General features: G+C 36.0%; 1 protein-coding gene and 2 long non-coding RNA genes across 3 annotated transcripts; all 3 read right to left on the reverse strand.

Moving 5' to 3' along the window:
* Nucleotides 1-470: 470 nt before the first annotated feature.
* Nucleotides 471-26,086, reverse strand: ube2d4 (ubiquitin conjugating enzyme E2 D4). The gene is made up of 7 exons (XM_082188841.1): nucleotides 25,799-26,086; nucleotides 18,119-18,182; nucleotides 16,544-16,575; nucleotides 13,718-13,795; nucleotides 12,565-12,670; nucleotides 11,064-11,157; nucleotides 471-4,379 (listed from the first exon to the last, which is right to left on the reverse strand). The coding sequence occupies exons 1-7, from the start codon at nucleotides 25,820-25,822 to the stop codon at nucleotides 4,334-4,336; spliced, it is 444 nt and encodes a 147-aa protein (XP_082044967.1). The 5' UTR covers nucleotides 25,823-26,086; the 3' UTR covers nucleotides 471-4,333.
* LOC309513084 lies at nucleotides 6,760-7,911 on the reverse strand. Its single transcript, XR_014211284.1, has 2 exons — nucleotides 7,350-7,911; nucleotides 6,760-7,318 (listed from the first exon to the last, which is right to left on the reverse strand). It is a non-coding gene; the product is annotated as an uncharacterized lncRNA (long non-coding RNA).
* LOC309513123 lies at nucleotides 17,175-18,106 on the reverse strand. The gene is made up of 2 exons (XR_014211325.1): nucleotides 18,013-18,106; nucleotides 17,175-17,964 (listed from the first exon to the last, which is right to left on the reverse strand). It is a non-coding gene; the product is annotated as an uncharacterized lncRNA (long non-coding RNA).
* Nucleotides 26,087-26,651: the final 565 nt, after the last annotated feature.

The following is a 26,651-nucleotide window of genomic DNA, read 5'->3' on the forward strand; positions in this document are numbered from 1 at the left end:
TTCAAAGCTTTATAATGGGAGTGAATAGTAACTGAGATTTTAAAGCCCAAAACAGTGCATCTATCCATCTTAACAGTAATCCATACGACTCCAGCAGGGGTTAGTGAGGCGACGATATTTTTGTAAGAAAAATATACATATTTATAACTTTGAGAGTGAATTATGGGATTTTGGGTGAGCTATTCCTTTAAGGTCATTTTTTTTTAGGGGAAATTATCATGACAAAATATCACATTGATACAAAACTTACATGTCTCAGAACAAGCTTCATTTTCTATTGTGCAAAATAATATAATTTATTAATAGCAGTAAAAAAAAAAAAAAAGTATTTTATTTTGATCTTAGGGTGAAATATATGACCTGGACATGTTTTTATGGGATTCACCCTCCTATACATTCAGTCAATGAACAGTGCAGTTGATAAAATATGGAAATATCTGGTGTTCATACAATAAATCCAAGAGAATGCATTAAACAAAAGGAGCTTTATTCACTAAAGTTGACACCTTGGAGGTTAGTCTCAGCTGTACCGAGTCTGATTTCACGAGGAGAGAGCTGGTTAGATGACAGGGTTATTAAACAGTTAGCAAGGAGAGGTCATTATGGCTCTGTGTACGTGTGTGTATGTGATACACAAAGTAGTACAGTACCAATACACAGTTAAAACACAAAGTAAACAGTACAGTACAGTTGCTTATACATTGATGGTTAAGGCTAAGGTTTTATTGAGGGTCTTGGGGAAGGTGCGAGAATGGAAAAAGATCCCTGATATCTTGCAAATAGCTGCGGAAAAAGGTTGAAGAAGCCTATCAGAGTGCAAAAGCATGCTATACTGCCTTACTGTAGCACGATCTCACAACCTCAGGTGAAGCACTCGCAATTCCAGGACGACTGCATTGGAGCTGATGACTGGAAGACCACAAATAAATAGCAAATAAATAAATAAACGTAACATTCTACAAGCGGACGCACGACCAGTGAGCCACGTTTTAGTAGTGAAAAGTCAGGAAAAGTTGGCATACAATATTACATTCCATTCAATTTAAGAGAAAAGAAAAGGAAAACTCTGTCAAATTACACACCATCATGTTTCGTGTTTCACAAAAGGAGACGTTAAGCAGAATGTCCACGCTGCTCATTTCCATACAGTGATGGTAAATGGTGACCACAGCTGTCAAGACACGATTTTCAATGCATGTCGACTTAAATATTAGTTTGGAATTACATAATTTATGGCACTTTTTGAATTTTGAAGTTTCACTGAATGGAAAACAAGATTTCTCCTTTTGTGTTTTACAGAAGGAAAGGGTTTGGAAAAACATGAGGGCGAGTAAATGATTGCAGAATTCACATTTTATCCCTTTAAAAGCACATACACAAGACACAAGTATCATTTCCCTTGGTGATAGGTATACACACATATGGTGCTAAATATAATCATGGCAATATTTAGCCCTTTTCAGGGAGTCTTGAGCCATGGGGCTTGTGAAGAGCAGCACCAGAAAGTGATGGTGAGGAGATCTTCAGGTTCACACTTTCTTTCCCAACGAGAGCGCGTTTGAGACGAGAGATATTCCCAATCCCGACACACTCCGGGGCTTTTCTTCCGAGCTCCAGTGCAGACGAGCGATTACATATCTTTCATTCTGCTCCGTGTAAACATCTTGATCATCCACCTCGAAATAGGCAGCCATGAGTTGATGAGCGTGTTTGTAGAAAAAAAATAATTAATTTACAATAAAGTACTTCAGTCCAGCACCTGTGCTGGCCGTACATCAAACGTACCATCTACGCTGTCAAAAGTTAGTAATATTAGTGAGTACATGAACAAGAGCATCTAAAGATTGTTAAGGATTACACTCTTGTAGACAGATAAATGCTAAAAAGCCGGAAAATATTGCATTCATACGCTATGACGTGCCCTTTTGCCTGCAAATTTGAAAGGGGCATAATTACATTTGGCAAAAATGGTGGTGGCATTTCTTTTTCTTTTTTTTCTTTTTTCACACACACAGTCATTTTCAGCATTTTTGCTCCCTCTCTTTTTTTTTCTGCAAGCAAAATTGGGTGAATTTTTAAGACAAGTATAAAAATCTGCCTTGATTCCTAAAGCAACTTTACAATACTTATCAAAACAAATACTTACACATCTGTCATATCATGCACATGCGGCTGAGGTGAATTAAAGTCAGCGGCCGTTCGCACGGGACAAGCTCTCGCAGGAAAAACGAGAGGACGGAGCGTATTTAGGGAATACGCTCGTCCATAAACGGACACGATCAGAACAACACACTGCATCTGTCCGGCGCGGCGTGTGTGTGTGTGTGTGTATACACAGAGCATCAATAACACATGTCCTGTGTGAACGGCCACATCAATTCTGTAAAACGTCATTCTAGATTAAATTAAGAATATGTCAAAAGGAGATATGATTATAACCAAATAATACATAAAAAAACATTTCATGTCGAATAAATAATAACAGTGTGTCCTAATGAGACGTGACGCCGCAACACGCGATATAAGCATCGTAGCTTTTCAACCTCAATGTATTTTTATTTAATTTTGTACAATATGGTTTATATTTCTGCGACGTTGCGATTGACGACTCGATCATCTCCGGTGCTTCCCAAGTTACAGAAAAATTAATGAATTTCACATGCGGAATATGTGTTTTGTACAATATTAAAATGTTTAATTTGTGATTGAATATCATGTTTTGTTTGACTTTCCCCTAGTAAAAAAAAACTATACCAAAATACATTTATTTCATACTGAGTATACTTCAAAACCATTAACATATTTATTGACTTTTAACTTAAAACTAACTGATATAAATATTATAATTAACCTTTATTTCGAGTACTTCTTTATTGCACAATGCACATTTCTTATTATTATGCTTACAATGTGTTCTAATATCATTATTGGTAAGGATAGTATGATCTCTGTATAATATCAGTCTTTAAATGCAAGATATTTAAAGGTGTATCTAAAGTATACTTGCAATAGTTCCACTTTAGCACGATCAAATATCTTTAGTTGAACTATTTCTGGATAACTAAACAAAATTAGACTTTAGACTAAAGCAGACTTTAAGTATATCATTTTAGTATACCAAAAGTACAATTGCAGGGTATTAAGTACATAAATATGTAAATGTATTTGTATTATACCATGGTCTGGGTGAATACTCGATTCTGATTGGCTGCAGGGTGTCCATTAAAAAGTGATAGAGGACACCTGCTAAATAAACCGTCAGGCGTAACCAGGGAAACCAAGTTTTCGATTGTAAAACTAACTAAAATATAAACTAATGTTTTAAAAATGTGTTATTTGGCAAGTGACCATGGTATAAGCGGATACGTATACTATGCATAAAATAAATGCATTTTAGTATGTTTATTTTTCACTCGGACTTCTCTTCGTCTCGTCACTCGGATGTACGTCATTGCTTGCGTTGCAGGAGCGCCCACTACTGGCGGATCCCTGGAAACGTGTTTAAATGTAACGCACGTCACAATCATGCTGCATTGTGGTCTACGGAGGGTAAAGGGTTAGGAGTATCGCATCAGGTCTGTTTAGGACACCATGTTATGTTTCATTCTTTCTTTTTTTTTTTTTTGAGATGTAGACTCACTTGACTATTTTTATGACCTCCAATTCAAAAAAAAAAAAAAAAAATCAAATCACATTTGCTCATTAGGGACACCATCTTTTCCTAATCACATTCATAGTGTTTTATGGAGTAACCAAAATGGCAGGAAGTTGGAAGGCAGACACTACACTACGGTTTGTCTTTTTTTTTTTTACATTCTATCGCAAACTGTTTGAAAATGGAAAAGTGTGTTGAGTTCGCGTACACTCACAACAATGGTTTTCATAAGGATTGTGAATCGGCTCAGACATGATCAAAGCGTGTGTCACCAGCCTTCCAACTTCATCCCAATGTTTCCTCGTTCGGCAAAACATCACAATGACAAACAATGATGACGAGTAACACAGAAAAATCACAATGACAGTAATAATAGAACTAACAGTAGTACAAGTCTAACTTCCTGGGTTGTGGTACCCCGAGGTTTGTCCGGTTTTACAGTTTTCCTGGAGTTTTCCAGGCTAATCCGTTCAGACGGCGGGTTTAGGAGAACGGCACATGACAGCGGATTCAGCTCATAGTGGCTCTCACCTCCGCTTTCTGATTCCCTTCCAAGGGTCTGTTGTTTAGTTGTCCCCTCCCCTCAACATTCACTTATTTTTACTCCTCTTGTTACAAGTAAAAACGTGTTTCTCTGTCCGTTTGATTCTGTAGTTTTTTTTTTAGTCGCAGGCACTCTCACATGGCGTACTTTTGCGTCCATTCTCTCGCTAGTCTGTTGTACCTGCGAGAAAAGAAAAGACACACTCTTATGGCAGTTCTGGACTGTTTTACATTAAGAGAAAACACAACAAGGGTGAAGTTCATCGGGTTAATCGCAAAGGTGAAGTTCACTGACTTTTTGAAATCCAGCGTTCAGTTTATTTGCTTGTTTTTGTCTTTATTGTCCCCATGGGAAAATTTTGTTTAAGTTTGTTTTAATACACACATAAACAATTAGCCAGGAAATCCAGACCCAAATCCGAATGATTAAGGGTCTGGCATTGAGTAATGAAAATCGCCTAACTCAAGGGGCGGCACCAAGCATGCATTTTGCAATTGGATAACACTACGACCAATTACGGTCGTGATTGCACTGTCACTAGCGCTGTCGTCATCCGTTTAGCTCGCCTCTGGCCCGCCTATATCAGATACACCGATGTGATTGGTGCAGCTCGGGTACAAGGGCATAGTTAATGATCATTACTCAATGCCAGAGTGACTCTCTGAGCAAATTCAAATTGTGCTCTCGCGAGAACTCTGGATTTCCAGGGTAATAAACAATCAATTTAGACAAATATAAAATTCACATCCATCACCTAATACAATCCACTCATACTCACCATCACTGAAACCCACTCATTTTTACTCTGTGAAACAAAAATGGAGCCGATCTTTCATTAAAAAAACGTCGTAAATTGCCTGCGGCAAGAAGGATTGTTTACCCCTATTTTTAGATAATACTGGCATCCTAAACCTGTGACCTGAAGGTTATAGCTCAAACCCTTTGGGCAATGGGGGCCTGTGATCCGAAATGATTTTAGATTTAGTTTGGCAAACTTTTTTCTAAACCTGTCAAGCAACTTCCTCGTAAAGCTGGGTAACTTGAGGATCACAATTTGTTTCGTTTTAAATAGACATCACGATTCTACCATGATTCTGAACAGAGAACTTAAAGGGATAGTTCACCCAAAAATGAATATTCTGTCATCATTTACTCTCCCCTGAAGTCGTTTCAAACCAGCAAGACTTTCGTTCATCTTCGCAACACAAATGAAGATCTTTTTGATGAAATCAAATGTTGTGTTCCGAAGAAAGTCTTACAGGTTTGAAATGACTTCAGGGAGAGTAAATGATGACAGAATATTCATTTTTGGGTGAACAATCCCTTTAATTTACTAGAGGATCTGGCAAATTGTTAATTGCTGCAATCCGTTTTAAAATGTTTAATTAATATGAATTCTTTTTAATTTTTTTATTGGTTTGAATAAATTATTCAATGACTCTCATAAATACTTGTTTCATTACTGGATGAATCGGCGAATCTCTTGAATTAATAATTCAATGACAAATAAATGAGTTTGTCCCTTGCCGCCACCTACTGGTGTAACGATGTAATCGATTCAATCGTTATCAAGTTACCTCCAATCGCTACCATAGATGTCAGTGTATATATAATAACTATAAACTTTCATTCCAGTACTTCTGTGATAATTTGAATGCACCTCAGAAATAATTATACTGTGTGGTTGAAAAGACTATTTATGAAGATGTTTCATATCTACACATGACAACTCTCTGGATCAGTCGTAGTGCCGACGCAGGTCTGAACGTTCCGGTGTGATTTTGTCAAAGGTTTAAATCAACACAGGCTAATCGATGTGATTTAGGAATAAGATCGCGGTGGTGTTTGAATTGAGATTGCGATCTAAAGCCCTATTCGGACGGGATTAACTTTACAAGGGTAGATGGAGTAATGAAATTTTACCACAGGACGTCTGTAATATTAATGGCCAATTCGCACAGGATAAGAGATCTCAGTAAAACCAGCAGAAGTGGGAGAGTAACTCGATTTGGGCATCGCCGTCACTCCTGTGGTCATGTGTGTGTTACGCTGCTTCCTGATATCACGTGCGCAAACACACATAACCTATATTTATATATATAAACAGTTATGTCCGGTCGAAACGATGTATTTAATTAACTTCAGATTGGACTGTGTTGGTAATAGGCACTTACCTAACGCTAAAAGATGTTTCGTGCCTCTAACAAGTGCTTTCGATCTTCTCTCTGATCTGAATGGTGTGTGGGAAACACTTGAGTTTTGCCACAGACTCGTCCCAGCGTCTGGAACGCAACTGAATGCTACTTCAAGCGTCTCCATACTTGAAAAACCACTGAAAACTACTTTAAAACAGGAAATGACGAAATATTTACGTACATATTTACAGCGGGTCTATTCCAGGGTTTATACAGAGATTCTTAAATTGAATTTACTACCTTTTTACTACCTATTTTACTACCATCACAATATTTTTACTACCAACACGGCTTCAAACTTCAACTGTAGCAGTGTTAAGTGTTAAGTAAAGTGACAAGTAAAGACATGAAATATCTTTCCAAAATGAATTAATAACATATTTAATCACAATTTAATGAGGCAATTATAACTTAATTTCAACACTGGGAGGGAGAGATAGAGAACCAGAGAGAGCGAGAAAGAGAAAGTCAGGAGAGGTTCTGTAGGTGTATGTGAGTGTGCATGTGTGTTAGGGCAAGTGAGTGAGCTACATTCAAGTAAGAGGGAACTCTACCATAGGACTTGGATTAATCAAGATATCACAACAGGCCTTGGTCCATAGGATTTACTCAATATGTCAAAGAGTAACAATTACATAAAAATTAGAACACAGACTGGACCTTTAGAATGAACAGCTACACAATGTGTAATAATAAAGTGCAATTGTACACTATAATAACAGTATTTCATTAATAAACAAATAACTTCAACTCTAGACACAAGCCAAGCACTGTCCAACTCACAACTTTTTTTAGTGATGGCCAAATACAGAAAAATAAACAAAGGGCGGGCCACACACTAGAGGTGACATATTGACACAATACTGTATTTTTACAACCTGGCTATAAAACGCTATAAATCCATCCATATTTTTTTCCAAAATGCTATAAATCCATCCATATTTTTTCCCAAAACGCTATAAATCCATCCATATTTTTTTCCAAAACGCTATAAATCCATCCATATTTTTTTTCAAAACGCTATTAATCCATCCATATTTTTTTTTCAAAACGCTATAAATCCATCCATATTTTTTTCCAAAACGCTATAAATCCATCCATATTTTTTTCCAAAACGCTATTAATCTATCCAGATTTTTTTCTTCAAAACGCTATAAATCCTTCCAGATTTTTTTCAAAAGCTATAAATACATATTTTTTCCCCAAAAATTGTCTTGTTAAAAAGTATTTTGTCTTTTATTTCGTGTTTGCATTTGAGGAAAAAAACATGTTATGTAGCCTAACCGTTCGTTCTCCATTAAGGATGCTTTTAAAACTTTCACAGAGACATCAAACAGAAAACACAAAGCCTCTCTTTGAAACGAATTTCGTTTTGTATTAATTTTATCTTAATTTTAATCCATGTTTCATTATTTTGTATAATCACAACACGTTCAGACATGAACCGAAACTCAGCGTATAGGTAGCCTAGGCTACTCGCCTCACAGACCTAAACAAATTAGAAATATCCTATATCTATTATCAGAGGTGGAAGTAACGAATTACAACTACTCACGTTACTGTAATTAAGTAGTTTTTTTGGGTACTTGTACTTTTTTGAGTATATTTTTAAATCTGTAATTTTACTTGTACTCAAGTACATATTAAGATAAGTAATCTACTTCGCTACTTGTAAAATCACATTTCGTTACTGAGTACAATTTGAATTGATATTCAAATCTTTGAATGGCATTTCGGTAGCCAATAAAAATATTCGATCGTAAACGGACCAATAAAACCCCTGATATTTGGACTGAATGAAAGCCGCCGCAGTCGCAGCAGGGTTTGAAGAGCTGATCATGAAGGAGGCGAGGAGCTCAGAGTGATTAATGGCTGGACTGAAAGTTTGGAACAACAAACAACTACATAGTAGTATTGTCAAAATATCTATATTTTACCAGCTGCGCGTTCTCATTCTCTCATCTCAACGACAGCGAGTTTGACACACCCGCCTCCTCTCAGCGCGGGATTGCAGGTAACGTTAGGCCTATTACGCATAATTTTATTAATACCTGCAAGTTTCTATGGCATATTTTAATGGCAAATGTCACGAACAATATTATAACGCGAGGGCACATTCATGTAATCGCAGAAAACTGGACGCGAGCTCTCAAATATACGAACGAACTGGACTCGGATATTGAGTGTGCGCTCTCGGACTGTGTGTCATATCATGTGCAATCGCGAATCTCTCCAAGTGGTTCTCACTGCAGACTCAAATGACGTCCAGCTCCAATCTCTCCATGCTCTTGAATTAAACGCTGTCAAAAGCTATGAAAAATCTAGTCTTTTTGCAAATTAAATTCAGTTGAATTGAAATCAAGCTTCCTTGTGCTGTGTGTGAGCTATTGCAACAGTTCACGTTACCCTATTGTAAAGACAAATACACTGAGTGAGTAAATATTAGATTATTGTAATGGTTATTGATCAATGTTTAAATATGTAAACAAAAGCCTAAATTAAAATCTCACCTTATGAAGTGGACGTGTCTCTTTAGAAGACTTGAATTAAACTTTTCCATTCAAATAGATTACTGTTACAATGAGTGTTGTGCTTTTCAATGCTTGAAAATAATGATTGCCTTGACAAAATGGATGGACAATTTAGATATTAAAATATTTAGTATGTAGTAGTTTTCCCGATGGTATTAAAAATTATAGGCTAGGCCTACTGAATATTGACATATTTCAAGGTGTCATATTGAAGTTAGAAATTCCAGTATCCACTAATTAATGTCCTTTGACAATAAGGTAAAAACGTGTTAAAAGTAGCTATTTTCTACATAAATCTATGATTTTGTTGAATATTTTTATTGGTAATGCATTAACTATCGCCAGCTAAAAAGTAATTAGTAACTAGTACTCTGAGTAGTTTTTGAGAAGAGTAATTTGTACTTTTACTTAATTACTTTTTTGACACCAGTACTTTTACTTGTAATTGAGTATTATTTCAGCAATGTAACGGTACTTGTACTTGAGTACAAATTTTCAGTACTCTTTCCACCTCTGTCTATTATCTACAGAAAGCTTGAAATTTCTACTTTTAAACAGAACCATTCAAAACTAAATAAAAGTAGGCTATAGGCTAATCCGTAAGAAATGCATTTTTCTCCGGCGCGTTCACTACTGCGAAGATCGCGAGTCAGTGTCAACTTCATCTTTGCAGCTGACACAGAAACACTTGTTTATTAATAAACAATTAAAATGTCATAATATTTTATTTATCGTTTAGGTGCCGTTTATATGAACGCGTCACCACTGCATGAGAGAGAGAGAGAGAGAGAGAGAGAGAGAGAGAGAGAGAGAGAGAGAGAGAGAGAGAGAGAGAGAGACACACACACACACACGCAAGGTCTCTCCCTCTCTGCCGTGCGATCACGGTTTGCATGCGCGCTTTTGCTCGCTCGCTCGCTCTAGATTCGCAGGAGATTTTAACTAATTTCCAGGCATCATAACATTACAAAAGGCAATTGTAATTTTTTTTATTACTATTTTGGTATGATGAACATTCACCCGCCAGTGTGGCGGATAGCCTTTTGAGATTTACTCGCCAAACGGAAAATCTAACCGGAAAATTTACTACCTCGTCAGATGACGTTTACTACTTTTTACTGGCCTTAATTTGGCATAATTTAATTTACTACCTTTTACTACCTTTTACAACCCCGCGGAAACCCTGTATTCGCACGGGATTAGTGTTACCTGAGGTCATTTTTCCGGACCTTTTTACCGAAGGTAAAAGTCGCCGTGATCTTTACTGACATTGTCCGTGATGATTACTGAGATGCACATTCGGACGGGACTAAAATCACAGAGAAGCTCTGCTAATTATTACTTTACCCCTCCTCTCCATGTTAAACTAGTCCCGTCCGAATAGGGTAGGGTTTCTCAAACTCGGTCCTGGAGGGCCACTGTCCTGCACGGTTTAGCTCCAACCCTGATCAAACACACCTAGCTGTGAGTTTCTAGTGATCCTGAAGACATTGATTAGCTTGCTCAGGTGTGTTTGATCAGGGTTGGAGCTAAACCGTGCAGGACAGTGGCCCTCCAGGACAATGCTTTTGGGAAACGCACCCCTGGTCTGGTCTGTGACATCTACTCTGCCCTAAACATAATGTCGAAGCAAACAAACTGTTTTTGGTCGCTTTACATGTCAGTCGGTCCTACCTAAGTGGTCCTTGGCCAATCGAAGCGGCTATAGAGCCATCAGTCAAAGGTCTGACCATGTGACTAACATCTCTCAAACACGCCAAGATGAGGAAGAGCTTATTATTATTGTAACATGGACAGGAGTTTAGGTGTTTACTATTCACAATCAATGTCACAACTAAATCTACATATTAATATAGAATTTAACTCTCAAGTGTGCAAGTATTGGCTATTTTACAACAGCGCTGAATGTGGCTCATCCAATTGGATTTTAAAGAGTTGAATGATCCTATCAGATTTTTTTTACTGTTCTGAGTCTTTTGCTCTTAACACAATTGTCACATAATGCCATTTTTGTACCGATGCCAGACTTATCTTAGGTTAAAATCTTGACGTCCATTGTTAATTCTATACATTCATATAAAATTAATTGGATTTTCCAATAAACACAAACTATTTGAATGCATTTTTGGGTCACTCACTTTTCTCTGTCTGCTTTATATGTATGTGCGATCTCAGGTACCAGCGGGTCATCTGGGTTCGGGTCACATAACAGGGAGCAGATGGACAACAAGACTAAAAAAAGAAAGGGAACACATTAAAAATACGATATAAAGCCAAAACATCCGGGTCATCTCTACTGTTGGAAAGCCTTGTGTTCATAGCAAGAAGAGCTTCTCCGGTGTTTGTTTGTCATATAACACAGTTTCCCGTGGAGTGATCCAAACTAGGTCACTTCTTAGAACAAAGATTAATCACTGTAGTCTGGCAGAGTAACCCACATGGGGCTCTATTAGGCTTTCCAGTACACAAAACAAACAGCCAATCAGGCCCTGTTTACACCTGTATTAAGATGTGTTTTGGTCGATCGGATCACAAGTGGACGTTAAATACAGGAGTAAACGGGTCTAAAATGCTTTGAGCTTGTCCAGTTTCCTCCACTTCCAGAGTTAGTAGAAAACACATTCGACCGGATTGCTTTCGTAGTGTAAACGCTCATGTGATCGAATGTGTTCAAACAGCCTCTAAAGACCGTCTTCTCTCCGTCTACTGGTCTAATGCGGGAACATTATGGGAAGAGCGACAGCCAGACGGGATTTAAACTGTCGACTGAAGACTCAAGTTTGGTTTGAAGATGAAAAATGTACCAAGCACAATGTTCTCTCATCATTCCTGATTTCTAACACACACTCACAGCGTTCGGCTGATCTCGCGTCTGTCAGAGCAGAAACTGAAGCTGATGCTCTCCGAGTGTTTCTCCGATCGCGTTCATATGTTAATATCGTGAGCTTATTATCCATTAGATCGTAAGATCTGAAAAACCCATATATTTACACACCCATAGACCCTCCCCTCGAAGAAATCAGGACAGAAGTGTTTGAAAGTGGACAGAAGAGACGGATTAAAACACAGGTGTAAACGGGAAATTGTCTCTCATCTACTTGTGATCCGATCGACCAGAACACATGAGAATTTTATAATTCCTAAATTATAATGATCATCTGTTCGTTTTCCTGAACAGGAGTGCATGTATGCCCAGTTGACCAAAACAATGGTGAGTTATAACCTGTACACAAATGGTATGTTAAAACTTGGTAATATAATTAAATAATGTTTAAAGAATATTAAAAATGTTTACTTTTTTGACACATTATTATCACTAATACATCTTTTCGTAGTAATATGTTCATACAGCAAAAAAAGTATTGCAGATGAAGTCCTAAAGAATATGCATTCTACCATTCAATACATAATACATAATTTATACCATGCAATTTTCGAGTGCTTTTGTTCAGACCAACATCATCCTTATGTGAAATTGCTTGATCATGTCACAATCTATTATATATAGTTATTATATGAGGTTACAAAAAGTAGCATGGTATTAACATGGCATTAGATTTACAGTTAGTGTCAAATAAATAAATTCAAAATAAATCCGAAGTGATTGTTTGAAGCATTGAGACGCTGCCTGAAACTTACCTTTGGACACAGTAAGTGCAGGAGACCACTGAGACCGCAGGATGTCCAGACAAATACTGCCATTACTGTTAATATTCGGGTGGTAGATTTTTGTTGTGAATGCGACCTGTCAATCAACACAGAGAGTATTGATCACAGCATTGCAAACCACTACATGCATTTGCATGGAACGGATCACAGAATTCACGGTTCGGATCATTTACGGTTTTTGAGCCACGGATGGATCATTTTTCGGATCAGCAAAAAAAAACAAAAAAACATAATAAATATAGATATAAATAAATTGAATAATATAAATGAACAGTCAGTAATAAAATAAGAACAAATACACAAATTACAAGCAGAGATGAATACTTTAAGACCGACTGCACGGACCAAAAAAACATCCGGTTTCTTTCTCAACTGTTCACTTATGACATAATTGAGAGAAAACTTGCCGAGACGGGTATTTAGACATAATTTTGTGTTTATGTGTCCGTTCAAGGGCAAGTAAACGTGAAAGAGGAATCAATTCGCCTTCCCTCCCCTTTGGGTGTGTGCGGCTGTGCGCACAGTTAACTTGCAAGTCCCGATTAGGGCTGCACAATATATTGAAATTATCGAAATATCGCAAATGTATATATCTCGATATGCATATCGCAACAGCTTGCAATAACTGGGGTCATGAACAAAAAGACAAAGAGAAAATCACTCACTGCTCTTGGCTGAATTACTTTTGTAGCTTTAATAAGAAATATATTTTTAAATATATTTCTTTTTTTAAATATTTAAAATTTTTAAAATATATTTAAAATATTATATATTAAAAATATTGTAAATTTTAAATATATTTTAAAGATAATTTAAGTTTATTTTACACACTTTAAGCATTATCGTATCGCATATCGAATATCACATTATTTAATGAGTTATCGCATATTGCACTTTTCTTCAATACCAGATTTTCGCCTCTTCCACATTTAAAAATGTTTGAATGTGTAAATTGGCAAGACAAAACACGTCCAAATGATAAACTTTCACTCTATGATGGTTAAACTTAATCACATGCGTGCCGAACCGTGGGGCCTGGTCCGTACGGGTCACGGATCAACTGCAATCCGTTCCACCCCTAATTTGCATACGACTAATGGTCTCCAAACACAAAGACACTGACCTTGGGTGGTTTAAACGGGTAGTCTGTTGGGAAATGAATCGTGAGGAAGAAAACCCCTCCTTGATATGGACTGTCATTCTGAAAAACAAGGACACAGTTTACTAATGTATGTTTCATAGCCAGCATTTCTATATTTTGTTCATATACAAATCAATTCAAACACTTTGTAACATTCTGTTATAAGGAGACACGTCACAACTGGACAGAGTTTATTTACATACAGAAGTGTTAAAGGAACAGTAACAATGGTATTAGTGTAAAAATCACCTGTTTAATTCACTAAATTATAACCATTTATGGTGCAAGCGACTTTTCATTTACATTTTAAGTGGAAATAAAATGCTACAAAAGTGTTGAATATGTCCTCTATATAATCTTTAATTATTTCAGGGTTCCCACACATTTAACCAATGAATTTCCAATGACATTTTACAGACATTTTACACTGCAGCAACCTTTTTTAAGACCTGCACAAATAAAATTAATATCTTATATATAGAATCTATAAAAGTCCTAACAGAACATACAATCTCAAAATAAATCATGCATCTCTGATTATTTTACTTAATTAAACAGCTGGGTATCAGTCCCACCAGGATTTAGCAGGGGTTTTTTCCTGTGATTTTTTTTTTTTTTTTTTGATCAAAATAACTGATTTTGTTGTGTTTATTTTCAGAAATTTGCAAAAAAAAAAATAGTTTTCCCCCTAATAATTAGGATACCACATTTACCATATTATGTATTATGTTAGATGCCCAATAGTCAAACATGACACAAAAGACAAACAAAATGCATAACTCTTGTTTATTTTTGGTCTCTCACTGATTTCTGTGCCGGAATGTTGTTAGACTTAACTTAAAAACAAAGCATTTCATTTGTATCTTTGTTCTATTGTATTTATCTATACTTGTAATTTGTTATTTTGTACGCAGATTCACTCCCCTACAAAATCACACCAATCATTCTGTAATGATTAATTCTTTCCAAATAGAGCTATTCATATCATCTGGTGAAATTATTTTCATATCGCAATATACTGTATATATAGCTGAAAAAAAAAAAATTTGCAAAGTCAGTTTTTTCTAATATTTCTAATATTCTAATACCAAACTGAGTACTCTTTCGCAGAATACAGCGCTTTTATTAACTCTTTTAAGAAATATAAAGCATTTCATGCTTTTTATTCGGTCATTCATTCATGTTTGTAAATCACTCTGCCCAGTCCTAGGAACTTATGTGAGACGGCAGGTGAGAAATGTTTCACTTTTATATCTAACCATTAAATTAGAGATAATTCAATTAAATAGTTATAATTAATATTTTACGAGACCTTCGCATTTTTACGATCATTTTGCGCTGATATCTTGAGTTATGCAGGATCGGGAAAAAATAGCGGAATCGAGCAAAACTGGAGAGACAAATAATCTACTTGAGGAAAGGCGAGGTAAAAAACCCCCCCAATAAATATAATCATACTTCACCAGGTGATTGATTACATTAATAATTGCAAAAAATGTGAATTATAAGTTTTCTGAAATGTTATGTTTAAATATGCAAATGAGGGGCTATCTAATTCAATATGCACTCATTTGCATAAATGTCAACACAAATCCGAACATTGGATGAAGTCAGGTTAAAAATTCTTGTTTCTTTTTTTGATATATTAGAGTCAACGGGGGGGGATTATACAGAGGGGATTCTTGATATCTCTATTTATCACTCCACAAATCACAAAGTACTGTCAACAGCCAAAAATCTATACATTCTCACCATCTTTTGGGGAATAAAATGTTGTATAAAATCAGGAAAATTATATATGAACAAACCCTTCTGTAAAAACCTTCAGAATATAGATAAGAATAAAACTGTAAAATTTGGTGAATGTAAATTTCACTGAAGTGGAGATTTCTGGCTCAATGTAAGAGGAAAAACTCATTTTGAGACAACGGCCTTTAAAGATTATAGACTGTAATTGAAATCTACAGATGCAAATAGATAAAGTGCTCTAAAAGATACAGTTAAAAGTGTATTTTGGATGTTTTCTGTCCACCAGTCTGAAAAAACACTTTATGAAAAGCCAAAATTTCAAAATTGACAGATGCATGAAAAAACACTGTTTTTGCCTATAGTGTCTGGCCTTAATATGTTATAGACTGATAACTACACACATATATTATATAAACACAAACTTTTATGTTAGATGTGATAAAATCGCAATTAATCGATTTGACAGCACTAATAACCAACATACCAATAATTATTACTATCCAAAAATGATGCGGGACTTAATTACGAAAGGCCGAAATACACTGGGACTCTTGTCTTGAAACGTCTATGCTTTACTACTACAGATGCTCATTAAAAAAGATGAAATATTAAATATGCACTCTTACAATCATCTACAACATATTACAATATAAAAGCCATGAAGTAACATTGTCATAACTCAATCAACCCAATCGTTTGACATGGAAAATGTGCGGAATTCCTTGATCGCGAACGTCTCTGAAACCACTATCCCGTGAAACCAACAACAGTGCCGCGTTTTGACGTTGAATATTAATTTAATTAAATCATCACCTTTTGAAGTTTAACAATCACATTAGGCTGTGTCACGTTTCCTGTTTTCCGTTTATAAATGTAAGAAAATTGTAAGACAATTTTATAAAATGTAAATTATAAAATGTAAGGACCCGTGGGGACCCTGTATTTAAAGTTTTTACAAATGTTTTAATCTACTGATATTTCCAGGTCTAGAAATCACATTTCACGACTGTGGGAACCCTGTAATTGGAAAAGAATAAGACAGAAAAAACAGCTACTCACCGGCCCCATTATTGTTGCCTGCCAGTGAAACACTGGAAAACATGAATCATGACATAAAATCAATTGAAGCAGAGCAAAAACTGATCCGATCAGGTGTGCTGAGAATGCCAGTTAGTGTTACACAATAACACATGTGAATATCTTTGTATTTAAACTGTAATCTGATAGTACGGATGCACGATATATCGGCCACCCTTTCGGTTATCCGTCATTTTTGTTCATGTTATTGTTATCGACTAATATATTAGAGCTGATAAATAATGGATTATTTCCTTCAGCTGAGATGCTTCAGCTGAGCACTGTTCACCATGATGGATTTGAATTGCTTGAAATATGATTGAAATCATCATGAAAGTGATCATGAAATCAAAAAAGGAAAATACAGTTCAGTGCAACATTTGCAGTCTGTCTTATCGGCTACATAAAATTATCATGAGAGCATTAGAATTGTGTATTTTGTACATGGCTTTTAATGACAAGACTTTTGTTTTTGTAATCAGGTTCTCAAATTATATAAAACTTTGGATTTAGATTTATCGGCCAATATATCGGTTACCCGTTTACAAATATAAAGAATTATCGGTATCGGCCAATATATCGGTTATCTGCTCACAAATATAAAAGAATTATCGGTATCTGCCAATATATCGGTTATCTGCTCACAAATATAAAGAATTATCGTATCGGCCAATATATCGGTTATCTGCTCACAAATACAAAGAATTATCATATCGGCCAATATATCGGTTATCTGCTCACAAATATAAAGAATTGTCGTATCGGCCAATATATCAGTTATCTGCTCACAAATATAAAGAATTATCGTATCGGCCAATATATCGGTTATCTGCTCACAAATATAAAGAATTATCGTATCGGCCAATATATCGGTTATCTGCTCACAAATATAAAGAATTATCGTATCGGCCAATATATCGGTTATCTGCTCACAAATATAAAGAAGTATCGTATCGGCCAATATATCGGCTATCTGCTCACAAATATAAAGAATTATCGTATCGGCCAATATATCGGTTATCTGCTCACAAATATAAAGAATTATCGTATCGGCCAATATATCAGTTATCTGCTCACAAATATAAAGAATTATCGTATCGGCCAATATATCGGTTATCTGCTCACAAATATAAAGAATTACCGTATCGGCCAATATATCGGTTATCTGCTCACAAATATAAAGAATTACCGTATCGGCCAATATATCGGTTATCTGCTCACAAAAAAAGAATTATCGTATCGGCCAATATATCGGTTATCTGCTCACAAATATAAAGAATTATCGTAACGGCCAATATATCGGCTATCTGCTCACAAATATAAAGAATTATCGTATCGGCCAATATATCGGTTATCTGCTCACAAATATAAAGAATTATCGTATCGGCCAATATATCGGTTATCTGCTTTCAAATCTAAAGAATTATCGTATCAGCCAATATATCGGTTACCTGCTTACAAATATAAAGAATTATCGGTATCAGCCAAAATGTTCATATCAGTGCATCCCTATCCAGTAGTAAGACATTATTATTCACTCGTTCCTGATATACTCACAGTCCTCTCCGACCGGACCTGCTGAACACTGGGCTGGTGGATCTCTCTGGAGGTCCGTCAGTTCCTGAGAGGAAAAAAAAAAATCTGAATTCAAGTGGCCATTTCATGTAAAACAATATTTTGGAGCAAGAAACTTTGTATTTGTAAGTGTACTTCTGGGAAAATTAGTAAGAGTGACATTTAAAAAAACAAAGGATTCCTGTCCTGATCAAAACTTTATCAGCACTAGGATACTTCATTTATTCAAAACGCTTTCTAAAAACAGAATTTGGCTCATGTTAGTGTAATGTGGTTGCCAACACATATTCCTGATGCTTTGGCTCTGAGGTTTGTTTCTATATTGAGATGTAGATCATTTCAGCGCAACCAACACTATGACAATCATCTCACTCTAGCAACTTGGACTAAGAATGAAATATGGATGTATAAACAATCGGTATAACTGAAAATATCAGGGTGTTACAGAAATATCAGTTGTGGAAAACACAGGCTCCTTGTGTGTCCTTCTTTGAAAAGATTATTCAACGTCAAAATGTGATAGAGGTAAAAGTGTATAATTCACCAACATCAAAATATTTGCATTAAGGCAAAAATATTGTAATACAATTATTCAAGATAGTACAAGTTTGGGTCCGTTTTTATTGTTTTTGAAAATCTCACCAAGGCTGAATTTAATTGATAAAGATATTTTAATATTTTTTTAAATAACTGTTTTCTATGTGAATATATTGTAAAATATAATTTATTGCTGTGATCAAAGCTGAATTTTCAGCATCATTACTCCAGTCTTCAGTGTCACATGATCCTTCAGAAATCATTCTAATATGATGCTCAAGAAACATTTATGATTATTATCACTGTTGAAAACGGTTGTGCTGCTTCATATCTTTGAGGAAACTGTGATACATTTTTTGCAGGATTCTTTGATCAAGAGAAAGTTCAAAAGAACAGCATTTATTTGAAATGGAAATCTTGTGTAACATTTTAAACGTCTTTACCGTCACTTTTGATCAATTTAATGCGCCTTTGTACTAATTAAAACTAATGCGCAAACGGCGCAATCTCAGTGGATGGCACTCATCCCTGTTTTAATTTCAGCAAATCAGTTCGAGCAAACGCTGACAACGTGATTAAGATGCTTTGGTCCGGACCAAATACAATGTAGATTTTTTTGTTTGTTTGTTTGGTACGGTTCGCTTTCACACTGCTCTTTTTTGCAAGTGAACCACAATTTGTAAACAAAACCACACGTGTGCTAAGGTCGTCCATTCATTGAACAGGAATTCTTAAGCAGGGAAAAGCAGGAAGTGCAAAAACAAGCTCAGCATGGAGATATTTCGTAATGCAATATTTGTTATTTTACTTATTTGGTGTTATTCTCTACAAACGCAATATGAAGAAACTAATGAGCATCATATGATACAATCTATACGATGTTGTAATTAGGATTTTGAGAAGACGACGATGTGCTGCCAGACGGTTCCGGCGGAGAGGACATGCTTTTAAACCATTTTAAAGGAACACTCCACCGTTTTTTGAAATAGGGCTTATTCACCTTCTTTCCCACATTTAGATAGGTGGGCAAATGCATTTTTGTCTCAGTGCATGCATTGTTTTAGTTTGACAGGGTCGGCGTGAGCTTAGCTTAGCATAATGAATGGAATCCTTTGTTGCCAGCTAGCATGTCCTGAATAAAAGTGATAAAAAAAAATTAAAAACCCTACCTAATTACTTCTTGTGGCCTGCGTATTCACAACAAGTACAAATAGCGATGCAGATTAACACTAGGCGATTTCCTAGGCACACTTAAAGTGTGTGGAGCCTGCATCTATGCGGGCTTCGTGGAAGACCGCTTCAAGGGGGCGCTGCTGAGCACACTTCAGAGCCTTAAAATGCTGAATGGGACGGCCTACGGTATGGAAGCTTGTTTCCGCCACTGAATAATAAATAAATAATAATAATTGCGACTTTTTATCTCACAATTGCGAGTTTACATCTCGCAATTCTGACTTTATTTCTCAGAATTGCGAGATATAAAGTCAGAATTGCGTGAAATAAAGTCAGAATTGCGTGTTATAAAGTCAGAATTGCGTGAAATAAAGTCAGAATTGCGTGTTATAAAGTCAGAATTGCGTGAAATAAAGTCAGAATTGCGTGTTATAAAGTCAGAATTGCGTGAAATAAAGTCGCAATTGCGTGAAATAAAGTCAGAATTGCGAGATATAAACTCGCAATTGTGAGATAAAAAGTCAGAATTCTGACTTTTTTTCTCGCAATTGTGACTTTATATCACGCAATTCTGACTTTATAACACGCAATTGCGACTTTATATCTCGCAATTCTGACATCTTTTCTCAGAATTGTGAGATATAAAGTCCAATTCTAAGGGAAAAAAAAAGACGGACTTTTTTTTTTTTTTACCAGAGAATAGTTTATATCTCACAATTCTGACTTTATAACACGCAATTGCGACTTTATATCATGCAATTCTGACTTTATATCTCCCAATTGCGACTTGATTTCTCAGAATTGCGACTTTATATCTTGCAATTGCGACTTTTTTTCTCAGAATTGTGATTTTATATCTCGCAATTGCGACTTTATTTCTCAGAATTGCGACTTTATTTCTCACAATTCTGACTTCATATCTCGCAATTCTGAGAAAAAAAGTCACAATTCTGACTTGATATCTCGCAATTCTGAGAAAAAAAGTCAGAATTGTGAGATAAAAAGTCGCAATTATTATTATTTATTTATTATTCAGTGGCGGAAACAAGCTCCCATACTACGGACTCGTAGACTCTGCGAGCACGCACAATTGAACTCCACGAGACCGAAAGTCCACATGAAGTGCGCCATTTGGGACAGGGCCATAGACGCGCAACAGTATCGTTAAACAGTAACAGAATCTAATTCTCTTTCGCGTTTGAACGAACAATAACACACACCATTATGCCAAAATGTCCGTTTTGTTAAGTATCCTCCTAAGAGCAGTCAAATAAAGTCTTAAAGGCACAGTGCTTTCTACAATTGGGCCGGTTCATGTTCACACCGTAAACAAACCGTACCAGAGTTCGTTTGAAACCGTACCGAGACCACCTCTTCAGCTCATGTGTTGTATATTGTCATTATTAGTAGTAGGATTATTATCTTTTAATGATAATTACTATTATGAATGACTTTTTTTTTTTTCGTTTTTTTAGTTTTTTTTTACAGAAACACTGAATGACCAACAATATTTTAAGCACCACTACCAGTCCTAAGTTCAGTTAAAATGACAAATATGCATGCATGATTATCAAGTTTTAGTTCTAATAACTAAAGTTCTATCATTAAATAATGCTTGATTGACTGATTTTAAGAGTGTACATTTAGATATTTAAAAAGCTTTGTCATTTTACAAAGACAAGCTGATTTGGTGGAATATAAAATATAAAATAATAAAATAAAATATATAGCCTATATAAAAAAATTAAATTATATATATATATATATATATAAATAAAAAATAAAATAATAATAATATTTAATTATATAGCAGTATATCAGTCTGGCGAGTAACCAAAACAATTTACTAGCCATTGGCGATTCTATTGCCAAGATGTGCAGAGGGTTGGCCTCCAATTCTCCTCTTGTATTGCTAGAAGTTGCTGTGTGACTCAGTGCCTGAAAAGGCCTGTCTAAAGATAGACTAGAGCCGTCAGCTGCTCGCCACTTTCAATAACTATAACCATCAGCACACTTAAAGAAACGCATAAGTGCCTCTGATGGGTCAGTCCATATCTAACCTTGTACACAACAACAGAAGAACAATAAATGGCTTTAAATGACATTACTGCAAGAATAAAAGAACGCACTGCTGCTCAAACTATATGACTTTTCATTTAGTTTAGTTCTATGAGAACCGTGAGAAATAACTTTATTAAAGGGGTCATACACAGCCTTTTTTTAAATAACGTTCTCTGAGGTCCGCTTTTAATGTTAAAGACTTTTAAACCAAAAAACATCCTAATTTAGAAGCAAAAGCTCTTTTCTCTCCTGTTTTTGACCCTTTCTATCAAACACTTGATGGGCGTGTCTCATTCAACACTTGGAAGTAAACGCCCACTGCGGTGATTGGGTGACAGGTTTGCATATTCAAATAATTTTCAACATCCCAGACGTTACACGTGTGGAATTATTTTGAAAACTTCTGATGTTGAAAAATATCTTATTATAAATATTTGCCAACGAAAGGTAAACAAAGTATTACATATACTTTAGAAGTCTTGGTTGTGAGAAATAAAGTTTAAAGGGATAGTTCACCCAAAAATTAAAATTTGGTAATCATTTACTCACCCTCAAGTTTTTCCAAACCTGAATGAGTTTCTTTCTTCTGCTGAACAAAAAAAGAAAATATTTTGAAGAATGTCGGTAACAAAACAGTTGTTGGACCCCATTGACTTCCATATTATTTTTCTTCCATAATATGGAAGTCAATGGGGTCCAACAACTGTTTGCTTACCCATCTTTTTTTGTGTTCAGCAGAAGAAAGAAACTCATTCAGGTTTGGAACAACTACTTGAGGGAGAGTAAATGATGACAGAATATTCATTTTTGGGTGAACTATCCCTTTAAGTACTGAGTTACCACAGTTATAAATGACAAAAGATGACGTACGTTGTTTCCTGTAAACGCAAGTATGTACGTACCATTGTTTGTCGCACTGTTGTTCTCATAGGCTATTAATTGTTCATCCTTTTCGATAAAGTGAAAAACATATACATTATCATTTGCAGTGTCGTGTTGATCAAATTAACCGTGTTGTAATGTCTTACTGATGCCAAAACAGATGTTGCTCACTGAAGCTTTTATTCAGGATAACAGCCATTTGCTTCAATCAAAACAATAACAAAAGCAGCAGTTTTTTTTTAAAGGGGTGGTATAATGCCCCTTTCACAAGATGTAAAATAAGTCTCTGATGTCCCCAGAGTGTGTATGTGAAGTTTTAGCTCAAAATACCCCACAGATATTTTTATATAGCATGTTAAAGTTGTCACTTTTTGAGGGTGAGCAAAAACACACCGTTTTGTGTCTGTTCCTTTAAATGCAAATGAGCTGCTGCTCCAGGCACAGGGGGCGGAGCTACAACATCCTGTGTACTTTTATCTCACACAGACATGCACTGAAAATGTCAATGTTTACGTTCAAACCGGAGTCAGACAATAATGGAGAAAATCAAGAAGAAGTGACAGCATGTAGAAGCAACAGGACATTTCTGAATGATTAGTTGGTGAATTTATGTAGCTTATGTGTAGTTATCTTCTAGTCATTGATTAGCATATTCTGTCATGATAATCTATGAATCGCGTTCCTGGGGGCGGGGTTTATGTAAATTCTAGGGTTTGTGTTGTCACTAGCCCGGGAGGAAGCTTGTGTAGTCGCTACCAGCCGTTTGTTGTAGTTTCTTTAAAAGCAAATATCTCCCTTTGCTTTGAACTGTGAGCGTCGTAACTTTGCAGATGTTGTTTATGCTCAAACAGCAACATTACACACTAACTAAAGTTAGAAAAGTGAAATCATAATCAACTTTAAGTATCCAATTTTCTGACGGCATTACCCCCATAAATGCCGAAAGAACAGCAAATCACAACTATTCAGTCTGCAGATCTGATCTGTTTGCGTGTCTCTGTCTCGTATTTACTACTACATGACATGCACGAATCTGTGGCTAAAGAGGAAATTATGTAAAAGTAGGCGTTTCTGAGCTTGGTTTCAATAAAAGCTGTTTTTGGACTAACTAGGACATTTTGAGTTCTGAAACTTACAGGATATTTTTATAGTACAATTACCTTGCATGTCTAAAGATCAAGGAAAATTTGATTTCTCAAATCCTGACCTCTTTAATACATTAAATTGACTACAGACATGATTCATACATTACAAACGGACCACAGCTTTGACAAATAAATGTTTTATCAGAAATAAGACTATTCTCAATTTAAGAAAATTATGAAAGATTATATAATAATTCTATAAATCTGCAATACAGCATATTGGTATACCATTACTTATCGTCACTTACAGTAAGCAAAAGCAAAGAAATACAGTCTCAATTTTCTTCAATGTTAGAGTCCATAGTATCAATCAACATAATACCTGTATTAATGTAATTAGATTATTTTGCTTACATGATTAAATGCACGTTAAAAGGTTGTTTGTTTCTGATAGCCTGGACATGATCATTGCACAAGTGTGATGACCTCTGGCAGGATCAACACAACACACCACATACTGTGTTACATATGTGCTGCTTTTAAAGGGGGCGGAGCTTCTGCTGTCTATTTCTGATCTGTTGTTGTCACTCTCTCTTCACCCCTGGTTAATGTAACATGACATTTGGAAAAAGTTAAATGTCTGAAATTTATCATTAGTCTAATAAAGTATCTAAAAATGTGCATTCAACATTTTTATGAATGGATCATTTTGCAGGGCTTCTCAGACCTTAAAGTCCCCCTGTAGTCAATAATTGTATCCCTTTAAACTCATGTTTGATCACCAAAATTACATATTTAAACGTTTTTTTTTTTCCTTAAAAGACATCCCTTAAAATATCTTTAATGTAACTCGACACCCTTGCCTCATTTAGTATGCGCGTTCTATGAATATGCAAATGAGCCCCGCCTCCACTCACTCACAGCAGCTCAGAGATCCACTCATTGATCTGATTGGTTACAAGGTAGTTTGTGACGTCAGAAACACCCGCGATTTCAAAGCGTGTTTTTGAGACTGTCTTTGGTTCACTGCAGTTTTAAGCAGAAAATACTCAGCAATGACTTATGAATTTACACATGGTTTGACAAAGCATCTTAAAAACACCACATAGACATATAAACAACATTAAAAGCTGGATTTTCACCACAGGGACTTTAAGATACTTTCTGGTGACTAAAAATGTCAGAGCTGAAATTAAATTTCTGCCTAAAAATAACAGTATGCGAGTTCATAAGAACAACATTGTTTCTTATAATTAGTGATTATGGAATGACTGAAATCAAAACACAGTGATTTATTTTTTCTGTGATTAAAGTAGTTATGCGAACAGGGTGGCGAATCTGTTAAAAATACCCTCCGCTGTCCTAGTGCCCTATTTGCCGAGCCATATATGGACACACTGACATTGGGGTTCAGCATTTGGCAACTTGAAAGCGGTGTCGCCCATCACGCATGCGCACCAGTGTCGTTTCTCTCATTCATGATGACCGACAACAGAAAAGATACATTTTAACGATGTTAAGATCTCCACCGAACATACAAGCCACAAATCATTCATAACAACACCTGAAAAAACCCCATAAACATGTGTTTTATGCGCACAGTTCCTTGTGCTACAACATCGCACGACGACAATAGATGTTGTCGATCACATATTGCGCAAAACAAACACTCGTAATCAGCAGTATCGAAGTATCAGTGACTGTTTATAACATAATGCCCGTGAATCTGTAACGATCAGAACGAGAACGAGCGTCTGTCGACTGCATGCATCCACCATTGGCCATCCGTCTTTGTCTTGACCAGATGGGGATAAAATGAGGAAAGTGCGAGTGCTTTACATTCACAACAGCGTTAGAAGATGACGATGAGGACATTGACAGAGGCTGTGAGGTTATGCGATCCACACAATGAACACAAACTCACCTTTTGGATTCTTTTCAACGCCATTTGCTCGCTGTATTACAGCACAGTGTCTGTTTGATCTAGTTCAGATACTGTTGGCCTGTACAGTTTGGATGAGAACGCGGTTGTTGTTGTTTTTTTTCCTCTCAGTGTCACACGTTAGGCACGTAATAACACAAAAGCACAGATTTGGACATTCACACTGCTGTTTAAACGGCAGTCGCCGATTTGAGGAATTCTTACCCCCTCTAACCTCACTGACAGTTTTTAGTGCTGTACTAGACAGCAGGACTGTAATCTCGCGAGACAACGCAACGCATTTTAGATATTATCGCGATACTAGAGCGTGCGCGTTAGAGAGGGGATCTTGGGAAATGTAGTTTTGTGGGCGTTATGTGCTAATTTTGCAGAAAGGATGTGACAGAAGAAAATTATGATCGAAGCTGAAAATAAATCTTCACCTTAATCATTCTACTTGATTTTTTTTTATCTCGTTTAGATACACTAGTATAAAGTTGTCGTTCACTTACACTAACATACATACCTTTTATGACTTACTAGGTTCTAAATTATATTTTTAATACACGCGAATCTATTCTTACTTTTTATTTTCTCTAATACGAAAATTAATTGTAAAGTAAGTTTTGAATGTCCATCCAATGTATTGCTGTGCTGTCTCTATCCACAAGAGAGCGCTGTTTGACTATTTAAATGCTGGATAATCCAAAATATTTATTTTCTTAGCACAAGCAAAAAGCGTGAGACACCATTACCATCATGTGACACAAAGAACAATTTAACAAAGCCTCAGGATATTGGGGTGTGTGTGTGTATGTCTGACCCCCCTAAAGTACATAAAAACAAGATGTTAGGG

Source organism: Leuciscus leuciscus (genome assembly GCF_965113295.1).
Source record: "Leuciscus leuciscus genome assembly, chromosome: 13".
Taxonomy (NCBI): Eukaryota; Metazoa; Chordata; class Actinopteri; order Cypriniformes; family Leuciscidae; genus Leuciscus; species Leuciscus leuciscus.

Coding starts and splice junctions, on each gene's coding strand:
- ube2d4 (XM_082188841.1), bottom strand. CDS start 25,822: ATGGCGTTGAAAAGAATCCAAAAG. Junction 16,576..18,118: donor AGGTCCGGTCGGAGAGGACT/GTGAGTATATCA, acceptor CATGTTTTCCAG/TGTTTCACTGGCAGGCAACA. Junction 4,380..11,063: donor TATAAAGCAGACAGAGAAAA/GTGAGTGACCCA, acceptor CTTTTCTCGCAG/GTACAACAGACTAGCGAGAG.